The sequence below is a fragment of the Musca domestica genome, unplaced genomic scaffold (genome assembly GCF_030504385.1).
Source record: "Musca domestica strain aabys unplaced genomic scaffold, Musca_domestica.polishedcontigs.V.1.1 60, whole genome shotgun sequence".
NCBI lineage: Eukaryota > Metazoa > Arthropoda > Insecta > Diptera > Muscidae > Musca > Musca domestica.
The window spans coordinates 2857264-2872446 of record NW_026712364.1 but is presented as its reverse complement, the minus strand read 5'-3'; the positions used below and the strand labels follow the sequence as shown (position 1 = coordinate 2872446).

At 34.0% G+C, this 15183-nt stretch overlaps 1 protein-coding gene across 2 annotated transcripts; it reads right to left on the bottom strand.

Annotated features, from left to right (window-relative positions):
* Positions 1-3114: 3114 nt before the first annotated feature.
* Positions 3115-8392, bottom strand: LOC101899707 (chronophin). Of its 2 annotated transcripts, none has more exons than XM_020038515.2 (4): positions 8105-8392; positions 7871-8034; positions 4076-4210; positions 3115-3819 (listed from the first exon to the last, which is right to left on the bottom strand). In XM_020038515.2, the coding sequence occupies exons 1-4, from the start codon at positions 8262-8264 to the stop codon at positions 3280-3282; spliced, it is 999 nt and encodes a 332-aa protein (XP_019894074.2). In that variant the 5' UTR covers positions 8265-8392; the 3' UTR covers positions 3115-3279. The 2 variants fall into 2 exon arrangements, with proteins under 2 accessions (XP_019894074.2, XP_005188471.2); XM_005188414.4 differs by having other exon boundaries at positions 3117-3795; positions 8105-8390.
* Between the last annotated feature and the right edge of the window lie 6791 nt (positions 8393-15183).

The following is a 15183-nucleotide window of genomic DNA, read 5'->3' as shown; positions in this document are numbered from 1 at the left end:
TTAGCGACGTTATTCACCGCATTTTTTTTTTCAAATTTGGTATTTGAAGTTCGAAATGTATACTACAGCCTAAGACAGAAAATTGTGTATGCAGGTCCACCTCTTCGTATAACCCCCATATAACGGTTCGGTATTTTGATGATTTTAGCGTCAATATTCGACGGAGTAGTTTCAAATTACGTATTTAGAGTTCGTAATGGGAACTACAGTCTGTGACAGAAAATTGTTTATACAGGTCCAGGTCTTTGCATAGGCCCAATATATCAGTACCTCACTATATTCGGTATTTTGGCGATTTTAGGTACAATACACACCGAAATGGTTTGAGATGTCGTATTTGAAGTTCGTAATGGATGCTACAGCCTGTGACAGAAAATTGTCTATACAGGTCCAGGTCTTCGTATAGCTCCTGGCTTATAACAAACAATGCCTATGTAGGTCCACGTCGTATTAACCCCAATAAACGGCTATATTTGGTATTTTTAAGATTTTAACAGAATTTTTAACGGATTTTTTCAAATTCGTTCCAAATGGTGGAGGATATTAAAGTTCTTCGCGGCCGAACTTACTGCTTTTTAACTTGTTATGATTTTATTCGGTAGTTTTATATTTATAAGGGCCTGAAAAGTTTTTAAAAGCTTAACCTAAGAACTGAACACTTTTTAGGAGTTTCGATCCTTTGGTTTCTATTTGTGAACTTTATAACGGCTGCAAAATTAGGATTCTTTTTTATTTGTCCATTGGTCCAACCCCCAAAGATATTGCGGACATTTTTAAAAACAATAGGCCTAACCCTTCTAATCCTATCTTTTTGAAAATGTTCGTGAGGATCGGACAATCTGCATATAATAACCCCAACCTGCATATAATTACATTAACCTCTGTTGTAAGCTGAAAAAATATTGCAAAATGTGCACTTCAATGTTATAAGTCAAATTCAAAAAATCGCATGCGATAAAAAATATGAAAAACAATAAAAAAAATTAATGATTTTATAGATTTTATTTTTGCTTTTATGCCAAGTGGACTTTCTGAACTGAAAAAAAATTTCAAAATTAGTCCAGCCATTCTTGAGATATAAGCATTCCAGCTAACATCTCCTTCCTTTGTATATAAATATTGTATATATTTGGCTATATACATCCGATATATTTACTATCGGCATCTACGAAACGGTTAGAAGTGACCTTTTCGTCCATTTGTGATTTCGTCGGGATTAAAAATATTCGCGGCTCAACGGAAAATTTTACTTTTATTTAACACAAATGTTATGGATTATTTCACCCACTAAATATTATCCGATGACCACCCAAATTGGAAGGCTTCTGCACATCCCTAAGATCTAGCCCCATGCTAAATTCCGTGTCTATTGGTCTATAATTTCGAACTGTAGAGCAACTGCAAAATCAGGATTTTTAGTTTTTGGTCTATTTCAACGCCTAAATCTTATGCGATTATCTCCAAAAGCAATAGGCTTCTATTCTGACCATAACCTCATCTACATTTTCAATTGTAACACCTCGAAATATAAAACTTCTCGATTTAGCGATGTCTGACCCTCTATCTGTCTGTCTGTCCGCCTGTGGAAATCACTGCAGCTTCCGAACGAAATAAAGAAGGTTGATAAAATTTTACTCACGTCTTGGTATAGCCCCCAAATAAATGTACTGAAATAGAACAGTCAATATATGTCTAAGTTTTGATATAGTCTCCATATAACTGTACCTTCAGACTTTGGGTATTTTGATGATTTATGTAAAACTTTTCACTGGAAATTTTGGAATTTGAAATTCTTAATGATGATTTTAGCAATATTATTTACCGGAATTCTTTCAAGTTTCGTATATGAATATTATAATGGCCTATGACAAATATTGCATATACAGGTCCATGTCTTCGATACAGGTCCAATATAACAATAACTTACTTTATTCTGTATTTTTATGATTTTAGCTGAATTATTCAAACTATTTTTTAATTTTGCAAATCCCTTCCAAATGGTGGACTGCTTTTTCTCTTATTGTATTTTTTTGTCATTACTCTGTTCAGGTACCTGCAAAAAAACTACTAGTTTTGCAGATTTTCTCGATATCACAAAGAGCAGTAAAAACTTTTGCATTCTTGCAGTTCTGGAACAGACCATTTGTAGTATTTTTGTCGCTTTGGAATTTCGACTAAAAAAGGGGAAAAAAAGTGAAAATTCTTGCACAATACGAATGTAATAATAACTTTACGTCTAACTTTAAAAAAAAAATTGTATATTTGTGTTAACTTCCACATCTCTAAATATTCTTCTTAATGCCTTAATACCTTAATGTATTTTTACTTGTTTAAAAAATGAAGAACTCTATGAAGTTCTATATTTAGAAATCTGTATAGTTTGACTACAATAAGCTAGTAGTAAAATGTGCTTGCCTCAGATACTCTACATCCCAATATGAAAATGCACTTAAATATTGGTTATTTTTTCCTGCACTGCTAAAATCTAGAGGTAACTTCTTTGCCTTTATTTTTTGTGCAGAATCATTATTAGTTTTTAATTTTGTAAACAAACATATTTATGTTGAGTGGTAGTTAAAAGAGTTTATCATTTGTTATTCGCAGTAAATTTACTGTGCCATATTTCCTTATCGGAACGTGAATAGTTAGTTTGTTAACACGTGATGACGGTTACGAAGCAATATTCATGTTATCAAGTCTGGCGATTAATTCGTGGCTTTCAATTGTAAGATAACTAACATGGGAAAGCGACTAAGCACTGAGCGACACAATGAAAATACACACACACACATTTTTATACACCCAACAATATATTGAACTCGATTAGGGTTTAATGGAAATTTTACAATTTGAGTTGTGCTAATCTAGTTCGATTGAACGAACTAGTTCCCTATCTAGTTGCGTGGACTTCGATAGTTAAAACTCTGCGTATGAGTGATACGACATTTATGAAATCACTCATACGTTTAAGAACTGGTTTACTGAACTATTTGCGCCCAAAAGTTGTCCACTTAATATTATAATTTATTTGTTTGTAGTCATATATACCCTAAATTATAGAAAGTATAAGCTTACAATAACTTGCAATCATAAAATTTTATTTTTTAAATTGTATTTCCAAATATTTGTAACAATTTCGAATGCCTATTATCTATAAAATTTTATTCAAATCCAGTTTTTAATTAATTACAAATATACTGTTCTTCATAATATTAAAACTCTATGCATTCAAACAATTGAATATATTTGTAATTGAAACTTTGAGTATTTCCATAGTCACTAAATTAAATTTTTTAAATCGGCCAATTTTTCAATCACATAATCTGGGCTATTCAATTCGTTCAATTGCTGTGATTCCAAATGTTTCTCCTCAACTGCACCAGTTAATACTAACAATGTCTGAAAGCCACATTCTTTGCCAAATTGTATATCACTACGCAGGCTGTCACCGACCATAAGAACCCTTTTGGGATCTTTGATTTGGAATGAGGATTTCAACAATTCACCCAGTTCCGCACCGGGTTTACCGAAGACTTTAGCCTTTCGTTGATTTGCTTCTTCAACAATGTACATAAAGGCCCCTGGTCCCAGAAGTTCATGGCCACCAAACGGAATACGTGGATCAGCAGCACCAGCTATGAACAAACATTCGGGATTTTTAAGCAGCACTTGAGCTCTCATCAATTTCCAGGCAGTTAAATTAAAGTCTATATCGATTACGACTGCTTTGACGGGGTCTTTATTATAAATCGCTTTGTGTAAATCCATTACGGAGCCATCTATTAAACGTTCTTTCTGTTGAGAGGGAAAAGTGAAACACTGTTTCTATTAAAGTGTTAATTGTTAATCAAATTCGACAATATTTGCATAAAACAATCGTAAAACATTCAATTATATGGACCATACTATCAATTCAAAAAATTTCCGAATTTTTGTGGGGTTTTCCTATAGGTCTTAAAAAATCACCCTTTAGTTACCGACACAAAATGGCCAAAAATGTTACTAAAACAATTTATATTATCTGTTAAGTACACATCCTATACCAAATATAAGAAATATCCTAAATAAGACTCACCTCTTCTACAACGTCGAATCCGCTATCTCGCAAATGCTGCTTAAACGCTGACGATGCAAAGCACAATATTAATCCTTTAAAATCCTGATCTTTCAAAAAATCACTTATGGTTTTCGCTGGATGTATTAAATCTTGCTGAAAATATAAAGAATATCATTTGAAAGTTAAGCTATAAGAAAACGAATTATTCGTGATGGAATTCAAGCGCGATAGTGTGATTTCTTTATATTTGGCTGAAAAACAACAAGTGGCTATCGTTAGAGCACTCCAGCATTTAAATGTGAACAAATCTTTTGTGTCTCGTACCATCGCTCGTTACCATGATACTGGTAGCGTAGCCCGACGTCAAGGAAGAGGATGGAAGAAAACAGCAACATCAGCAGAAATGGTTCGAAAATTAAAGAAGCGACTTGATAAAAACCCACGTCGCAGTGACATATCGAAAAATTCCATTCGGCAAATATTGAAAAATGAGCTCGGGGTAAAGCCATTGAAATTCCAAAAAATTCAAGAACTTACTCAGCAATAGAATGAAAATATATTTAAAAGAGCTAAAGCGTTGCTTCGCTTGGCCGATGAGAAAACATTTGTGGTCCAGCAGTTTGTAAACAAACAAATTGATCGTATTTACTTGCCAAAGAGGTCAGCTGCAAATGTGCACCTTCGGTTGGTCACCAGAACTCAAGCGCCGGCCATGGTGATGGTGTGGGCCGCCACACCATTAATCGACCGTGGCATCAGAATAAATACCGAATATTATCGCGAAAATATTATTTTATTATATTAAAGCGTTGGCACGCAAACATTTCGGCCGCAGACCTTGGACATTCCAACAGAACTCAGCACAATCACACTCAGCACGCCACCCAAGAATGGTTACAAAATGAGGTTCCTCGCTTCATTTTCAGCGCACAATTTCCACCAATATCTCCGGATACTAACCCGATGGACTATTGTGTCTGGAGTATTTTGGAAAGCAAGGTTGGCACGGGGAATGGGTCAAAATACCGCAGAGCAACATTCGGGAAGCGTGTGACGGTTTCATTGGCCGTTTGAAGGCCATAATTCGTGCCAAAGCTGACAAATTCGAACAAATCGAAACTTATTCTAAAATTTGATGCTATTTCCGACATTTTTTGCTTTCATTCAATAAAATTGAATGAAAGTTAACATTATGGCGTGTGACTTTGTTGCAGTTTTTTATATCATCCAGTAGGAATCGAAGGGGAATTTCGCGTAGGTATAGAGTTTAGCCTTCTATTTCAGATATATATTCTTGATCAACATAAAATTCTATGTCGCTTTAGCGATGTCCGTCTTTGAAAATCACTTTAGCTTTCGGACGAAATAAACTAGGTTGTGTGTTCCCGTTATGTAAGAAACATCCTTGCATAGAAATGCCAACATAGGTCTAAGTTCTGGTATAGTCCCTATATAACAGTACCTCCAAATATTTGATATTTTCATGATTTGTGTCACACTTTTCACCGGAAATGTTACAAATTTGGAAATGGCAGAAAATTGTTCATACAGGCTCACGTCCTCGCATCACCACCATATAGCAGTACTTCCCTATATTCGATATTTTGATCACTTAAGCGACATTATTCACCGGAATTGTATCAAATTTCATATTTAAAATTCCTAATGGGTACTACAGCCTATGACAGAAAATTATATATGCAGGTCCACATCTTCGAATAGGCCCCAATATAAAGGTAACTTCCAGTATTCTATATTTTTATACCCTCCATCTTGGAAAGGAGGGTATATAAACTTTGTCATTCCGTTTGTAACATCCCTAAGTATTCGTCGTATACCCCATAAATACATATATTCATTATTAACATAAAATTTAACGATTTAACGATGTCCGTCTGTCTGTTGAAATCACGATACAGCCCTCATTATTTGACGTAGAGCGTCAAAATTTAGCAGAACAATTTATATTGTGTCTAGGATGGTTGGTATTGATGATTTTTGCCACATTTTTTCACGGATTTGTCTGAACATTGATATTTGTAGGTCATAATGGGTCCTAGTTCGTGTGTCGATATATTGTATGTGTGGGTCCACGCTTTGGTATAGCCCCCATATAACGGTACCTCCCGATTTTTGGTTTTGATGATTTTTGCCACATTTTCTCATTGGTATTTGTTTGTCATAATGGGTTCTAGCTCCGGTGGCGAAAATTGCATGTATAGCTCCACGTTTACATATCATTAATTTAGCGGTTCAAGTTTATGGGGACCTATTCAATACAGAAGATCTATGAACTTGAACCAAAAAAATCTAACTGTAAAAATTTAACTCTAAGACGATTTACAACTTTCCGTCCGTCTGTTGTAATTACGCTACAGAAGCTAAAATATTGCACAAATCTGTCTTTTGTCTGCAGGAAGATCAAGTATCGGTCCACGATATCGTATGTCCCCCATATAACGACAGCTCCCGATATTCAATATTTTAATTATTTTAGCCCCATTTTTCAGTGGTATTGTTTAAAAATCCACACAAGGAGTTCCTTGCGATAACTGTATTACCTGGAAGAGAATTATCTATATAGGTCCACGATATCGTATATCCCGCATATAACGGTGCCTCTCGATATTCGGTATGATTTTATCCAAATTTTTCAACGGAATTGTCTGAAAATTCATACAAGCAGTTTCTTATGAGTACTTTGTCCCCTAAAAGAGAATTGTCTATATAGGTCCACGATATCGTATAACCACCATATAACGGTACCCCCGATATTCGGTATTTCGATGATTTTAGCCACATTTTTCAATCGAATTGTCTGAAATTCTTCACAAGGAGTTCCTTTTGAGTACTTCACCCCCTGGAAAAGTATTGTCTCTATAGGTCCACGGTGTCGTATATATCCCATATAAATGTACCTCCCTATATTCGGTATTATGATAATTTTAGCTACATTTATCAATGGAATTGTTTAAAAATCCAGATGTCCACTATATTTCGATATTGTGACGGTTTTAGCGACATTATCCACCGGAGTTGTATCAAATTTCGTATTTAGAGTTCGTAATGGAAAGTGAAGTCCATGGCAGAAAATTGTCTATATTCGGTATTTTGTCGATTTTAGGTAATATATACACCGAAATTGTTTGAAATTTCAGATTTGAAGTTCTAATAGGCACTATATCCTGTGACAGAAAATTGTCTTTGCAGCTCCAGGTATCTCCCGATATTTTTATGGGATTTTAATTATTTATTTTTTTTCTTTTTTTGAAAATTTTCAAATTCGTTGCAAATGGTGGAAGGTATTCAAAGTTCGAACCGGCCGAACTTACTGCTTTTTTATTGGTAATTCTGTAATTTTTTTTTGCGCAAATTTGTTGAACGTCTGCGTGTACTTTATGTTCCATTTTCACACGAATTTTCAATTGTTTTAATATAGGCCAACATTTAGCGACTTGTTAAGTTTGATCAATATTGGACTCTTATTTCACAATTTTCGAAAGGTTTTATTCAAAATTTTGGCCAGAGGTACCAGAAAGAGTTATCGGTGCCATATTCACACTAGATCTAATGTAGGTTATAATATTGCGATGTGCGCAGTACTACTAGGCTCATATCTCTGACGCATCAAATGATATTTACACTCGTATGGCTGAGGGTTAAAATATTTAGTGAGCCGACAAAATTTCGCGACGATCGGATATAGAATGTTGGTAAATTGACGGTGCTACTGACGAATATAAGAATGTGTTATAAATGTCTTTTAAATTCTTAGAAACACTTTCACTGCTTTTAAAAACAATTGATTATTACCTCCTCCACTGGAATATTGCTGGTGGAAAATTTTCTCAATTGATCTTTTGTCGACGAAATGCTATTATTTGTTACAAAAACCACTTTTTTGCCATTGTCACGTAAATATTGAATTGCGTCGGAAGCACCAGGTATAATATCATATAAATTATGCCAAATGACACCTGGAAATAATTAAAATATCTTTAAACCCTGTTTGCAATTCGATCTATTTTTGATATCGAAACGGATTACCATCACAATCACAAAACACTAAATCGAATGAATTGAGGAAGTCACGTTTTTCATTATCCGTTAATTTTTCAATGAATTTTACAGATGGTGACGATGTCTGTAACGTTTTCAAATGAATCGGTGACGGTGACGGCGACGACGACGATAATGATGATGACATATTAATATGTTAGTAACCAATTGTTTTAGATTTTTTTCTGTTATTTTCTTCAAAATCCAGATGAAAGGCGATTATAAATTGCCTTAATTTCAATTGTTCTCCACTGAGCCGCGTCTTGTTTGCAACTAATTTCCATAAGCGTTGCGATCGGCACTTGGATTCTAGCATCTTGTTGATATGAGATATCAATTACTTTGCATCTGCAACAAAAACAATTTGAATTAGTCTATGCAGTTGCAAGTGTTTGATGATGGGTGCTGTTGTCTCTATATGCTGATGCACACGCAGTAGATACTCAACGTCGTCACCACAAGTTGCCATAATTGATATGTCCACATGAGGTTGGTGTCGACCTATTGGAAATGTGGAAAACGTTTTCAAGTGTGACGTCAAAAAATGCAAATACATTAAGAAACGTGAATGTAATTATAATCTTGCCGTGGCGACAATCAGCTAAGCCCTACATTGCGAATGTAACATAATCCCAAGTAACTTCTGGTGAAGAACAGTTGTTAACAACTTACTGGTTTGGATATTCAATAACTATACCCATTGCTTGCGTTATGTTTAACAAAAAAGTTTGATTTATAAGTTTGATTGGCCAAAATTATGTAACGCCTTTAAAGATGAGATGAGATGAAAAAACTGCAACCAACTTCAGACTGATGTCATTTCTAAGCCACTCGTCCGGTTGGCCACCATAACTCAAGCGCCGGCCATGGTGATGGTGTGGGCCGCCATAATAGCCGATGGTCGCTCTCCGCTCGTATTAATCGATCGTGGCATCAGAATAAATGCCGAATACTATCGAGAAAATATTGTGGAGGGTGTATTAAAGCCTTGGGCACGCAAACATTTTTGCCGCAGACCTTGGACATTCCAATAGGACTCAGCAACATCGCACTCAGTACGCGCCTCCCAAGAATGGTTACAAAATGAGGTTGCTCGCTTTCCAGCGCATAATGGCCACCAAAATCTCCGGATACCAATCCGCTGGACTATTGTGTCTGGAGTATTTGGAAAGCAAGTTTGGCACTAAAAAATAACAAAGTGTCGATCACCTCAAGCAAGCGCTTTGCCGGGAATGGGCCAAAATACCGCAGAGCAACATTCGGGTTTCATTGCCCGTTTGAAGGCCATAAGTCGTGCATGTAAAAATTATGGCGTTTTACTTTGTTTTTATACCCTCCACCTTGGAAGATAGGTCATATTAACTTTGCATTCCGTTTGTAACATCCTTAAATATTCGTCGTAGACCCCATAAAGTATGTATATTCATAATCAGCATAAAATTCTAAGTCGATTTAACGATTTCCGTCTGTCTGTTTGTCTGTCTGTTGAAATCACGTTTTAGTCCACAATATTTGATGTAGAGCGCCAAAATTTAGCAGAGCAATTTGTAATGTGTCTAGGATGGTTGGTGTTGAAAATGAGATATATCGGTCCACGTTTTGGTATAGTCCCCATATAACGGTACCTCCCGATATTCGGTATTTTAATTATTTTTGCCACATTTTTTTGTCAATTTCTCTGAAAATTGATACTTGTAGGTCATAATGGGTCCCAGTTCGTGTGGCTAATAATTGTAATTATAGATCCATGTTTTGGTATAGCTCCCATATAACGGTAACTGCAGATATTTTTGCCACATTTTTTCACAGATTTGTCTAAAAATTGGAATTTGTTGGTCATAATGGGTTCTGGTTGCGGCGGCGAAACTTTGTATGTATAGGTCCACGTTTGGTATAGCTCCCATATAACGGTGCCTTCAGATATTCCGTATTTTGATTATTTTTGCCACATTTCCTCGCGGATTTGTCTAAAAATTGGTATTTTTGTGTCCTAATGGGTTCTAGCTCCGTTGCCGAAATATTGTATGTATAGGTTCACGTTTTTGTATAGCCCCATATAGTGGTACCTCCCGATATTCAATATTTTGATGATTTTGCGACCTTTTTCCACGTATATGTCTACAAATTGGTATTTGTGGAACACAATGGGTTCTAATGTTTCCTTTACCTTAAGGTGGAGGGTATTAAAAGTTTGGCCCGGCCGAACTTAATGATTGTTTACTTGTTTTTATCTCATCCTGTAGGTTCTGCACATAGGTAACTATATATGGATATTTATATCTCGCCAGGCTGAATTGATCTAGCTATGTGTGTCCGTCAGTTCATAATTTAAAACCAATCGACACGGAATTTTGCATGTGGTTAGACTCCAGGACGCGCCAGGCCTACCATTTTGATGGCCATTAAATTATACTTAGGACCACAACTTTTATGTGAAATTGTCTTGAAAACTGATTAGCAAGATATAGGCAAGTACAGGGTTTCCCATATTCGACGGACCCATCTGACAACGCCATAACTTTTGACAGAGATGTCACATCGCTTAATGACATACCGCGTTTGAAGCGTCAGTCCAAGCATATTTTTACCATGAACCAATACACGCCACGCGAGCGCTCTGAAATAGTTGAAATTTACATTCAACAGAAGAAGTCAATTGTGAAAACTCAACGTGATTTTAAAATATTAAAAAATGTGAGAAGTGCGCCTTCTAAGAACACCATTAAGCGTTTATACGAAAAATTTTCGACTGGTAAGGCTCTTTCTAATCCGAAGAGGCCATATAAAAGTCGACCAAGGCGATCGGCCGAGAATATCGCTGCCGTACGAGCCAGTGTGAGAGGTCCCCAAGAACATCCCAAAAACGCCGTTCTCAGCAGTTGGGCATGGCTTGGTCCACTTTGCAACGGATTATTCGCATTGATTTGCATTTGTTCCCGTACAAAATTCAATTGACGCAAAGAATGTTGCCTGCGGACAAGCATCGTCGATTGGAATGGGTCCAAAGGGCCCAAAGGTCCGTCGAATATGGGCAACCCTGTATTAAATAAGAGTTTGATTCTCTTTAAATTTCACACATCTCGATCTTTCTCGAAATATCTGGCGTGAAGGTGGGATATACGGTCCACAACTGCTTGTACCTCCTCGCAACGGGTCAACATTTTAAATAATTATATCTCTCATAAAATCCGAAATAAGCATCTGATTCTTTCTAAACGTCGCACATATATATATTCTTGATCAGCATACGATTCTATGTTAATTTAATCATATCCGTCCGTCCTTCTTCCCGAACGAGATGTAGTAGGTTGATACAATTTTGATGAGATGCATTTTGGATCCGTATTGAAAATGGGCCATATTGGTCGACATTTGAATGTAGCCGCCATTTTAGTGTGTCGTCCCGCCAAAAATATGTAAGTCATATTTTTGCAAAGAACTGTCTATACAGATTCCAGTTTGGATATAGTCCCCATATAAATGTACCCCCAGTATTCGGAGTTCTGATGATTTGTGGCACATTTTTCATCGGTAGAAGGTATTAAAGGTTCGGCACTATCGATCTTATCTGGTTTTGTACTTTTATTCAATTTAATTTATTACAATTGATGTACATAATATTATATGCAGTAGTATAGTAGTACTAGTATTTATTCGATCAATCATAATTATTAGGCCAATTTCATATACTTACGTTGTTGATAAACAATATTCCCGCATTTTACAGAGTAGAGTATGAAGAAATATGTAAATTGCGAATTACTCAATTACTTTGGTACCTTGTAAACTACTATGACAAGTTGCGCCAAAAAGCACGTGTCAAGTGACACGTGTTTAATCTTTGGCTGAGAGCTGGTCACCTAGCACAAAATAGAATTACCTCCCAATGGGTGACTATCATAGAATATGGAAAAACATGATATTTTACAAAATTAATTAAATTATCATTATTATTATTATTATTATTATTATTATTATTATTATTATTATTATTATTATTATTATTATTATTATTATTATTATTACTATTATTATTATTATTATTATTATTATTATTATTATTATTATTATTATTATTATTATTATTATTATTATTATTATTATTATTATTATTATTATTATTATTATTATTATTATTATTATTATTATTATTATTATTATTATTATTATTATTATTATTATTATTATTATTATTATTATTATTATTATTATTATTATTATTATTATTATTATTATTATTATTATTATTATGATTATGATTATTATTATTATTATTATTATTATTATTATTATTATTATTATTATTATTATTATTATTATTATTATTATTATTATTATTATTATTATTATTATTATTATTATTATTATTATTATTATTATTATTATTATTACTAGCTGGCCCGGTCCGCGTTGCCGGCCCGTAATTTTTGCCTATTATGCATATTTGTCAAAGCATAATTATTCAAAGATATGAATGTTATAAGTGTTCACGTACTGGTCGATTCATTTTTAATTTTTAGCCAAATGAGCACTAATTTGGAATTTACTGTACTTTGTACACCTCATAATTGAGGCTAATTGATTTAAGAATAGCCAAAGTTAATTACTTTTTTAAACCCATTAGCACCTCAGATTGTGCATTAGAGTCCTCATAAGTCCCCCTAACCATTTCGGTCTGTTTTTCCACCAAAAGGTGGACTTGAGGGGGTACTATTACATGGAGAAAATTCTAAAATTTGTAGATATGTTGAAATTTTTGTGTAAGATTTTACCCCCAAATACACATTTTTAGCCAAATCCTTTGAAATATGGTAAAATGCGAAACATCGACCTACATTGAAAACTTTCTTCACCATAATCCAAGATGACAAATAGAGGCCAAATCGAAAATATAGCAGAACAACATAGCATGTCAAACTGAAAAAAAAAATCACGTGATTAAAATAAGTAAAAATAGTTTTATCCACCTCATAATTGAGGTCAGACTGATTTCAGAATAGTCAAATATAATTACTATTTTACACCCATTACCGTAATATGGGAACTAATTTTATTTGTCATTTAAATTGTAAATTGGAGACCCCATAAAGTCCATATTTTTCATCATAGTATAATTCAATGACGATTCAACACATATTCGGTCACGTGCTACTTCCTTATATTTGTAATTTGTTCATGTTTTCACAATTTATTTCATATAGATGTATATCCCAAATCTACGTTCCCAACCAATATTCTCTTGGGGGTTACAAATTCAATAGAATACAATTTTTTCTTTTCTGACCACACATTAGATGTGAAAGTGGACTTGTGGATACTCCAATGTGGGGACTTTACATGAATAAATTTCTATGTGACAATTATCTGTACGATGATTCCTTACCCAAGGGTAGCATAAATACAATTTTTTAGTGGTCAAGACCAATATGGGCCCTATTCCGAAAATTTTATTTTTTCTACCCCCTTAGAAACAAAGATGCCAAATAAGGGCCAAAAATAGAAGAAAGTGGCGAAGACTCCAAAAATAGATTATATCATGCGATGGTTATTTATGATCGATATCATGACCTGCAAAAGCGATTTAAGGTATCTTAAATGTTCAAGAAGAATTTTTGGAAGGATAGAAATCCTTTTCCTACTAAAAGTCTTATTCGCTCTACTATTTTGCACCCTTTATATGTCGTATTTTACTGATTGTACTCCCAAAAATGTTTGCATTTGAGCTCTCATTGGGCGGATTATTGTCACATGAAAGAAGTAGGTCCACGCTTTGAAATGAGTCCCATTAGTCTTTTTCGGTCATTTTTGTTTGTTTAAATGTGTGCGCATCTTCCAGCTGAAGCACGATGTAGGCCCTGGAGTTGAAATGTAGATGTCAGTTAACATCCTATTTCGCCCTTATTTATTTTTTTTTTTGGTTAAAAATTGTATATAGTGAAAAATTATTCTTTATTTTGTTCACAAAAATCCACTGAATTCAATATGATAATACAAATTGAAAAAAAATGACAAAAGAAAATTAACAAATTGAAAAAATCTTCAACTTGTTCGCTGATTTTTTACTGCAACTGTTTAAAGTTCCTTACAAAGTTTGTCAATAGAATGTACTTTTATTTTAAAATTCAATTTGAAAAAGTAATTATCTTTTAACTTTGGTGTGACCGCATTAAATTATTTCGGTATCATCTATTCCGTTTCGCCACCACATAATTCGGTACTACACTTCCATGTAACCCGCCATCAATTTCAGTTCTCAAGAAATCAAGTCAATTAAATAAATTGGTGTTAATATTCGAATTCAAAAATCTATATATATAAATGTAAGTTGTGTTAGTTACTACGCTTATAACTTAAGAACCGCTGGACTGATTTTAACGATTCACACAAATTCGGAGTTGTCTCCTCTCCGAAAAGGATAATATCCAAAAAAATCGCGTAAAAATGTGATATAGGGTAAGTGTACCAGTAGTCGGCACTTTTAGGATTTTCGCGTTTTTAATCGCTCACCATTCTGAGTGGAAATTTTTAATTATTACAAAGTTAATTTATTCAGATTCGAAATTTTGAATAGTTTTTGCAATAATAAATAAAGTTTTAATATTTTTTTATTAAATTTCATAAATTTGTAGTTTTATTAAAACAATGCTTTTTTGCCAGTAGTCGGCACCACTTGCCAATTGGCGGTATGGCATGTTCCAACAGTCGGCAAACCAAATTTTTTGTAAGAATAATTAATAACAATAAATTAATTCATTAAAATATAATATTTTTGTTTAGTTAAACTGATTCGACGTCTTTATTGTACTTTTCTTAAGAATATAGATTGTTGAGGACTTTCACAGACAAAAATTTAATTTTTATTAGAATAAATCAACTTTTCTTAGCGAAATTGTACACAAAGATAGCTGACAATATATTTGAAGTAAACAAAATACATTTAGTTATAATAGTTTCATTTATTTGGGCTTAAAAATAAAAAGTGCCGATTACTGGGACATGCCGAACTTAGGCACACTTACCCTATTAACATTTTCATTTTGACTTTTCAAATGTACAATAGTAATGTT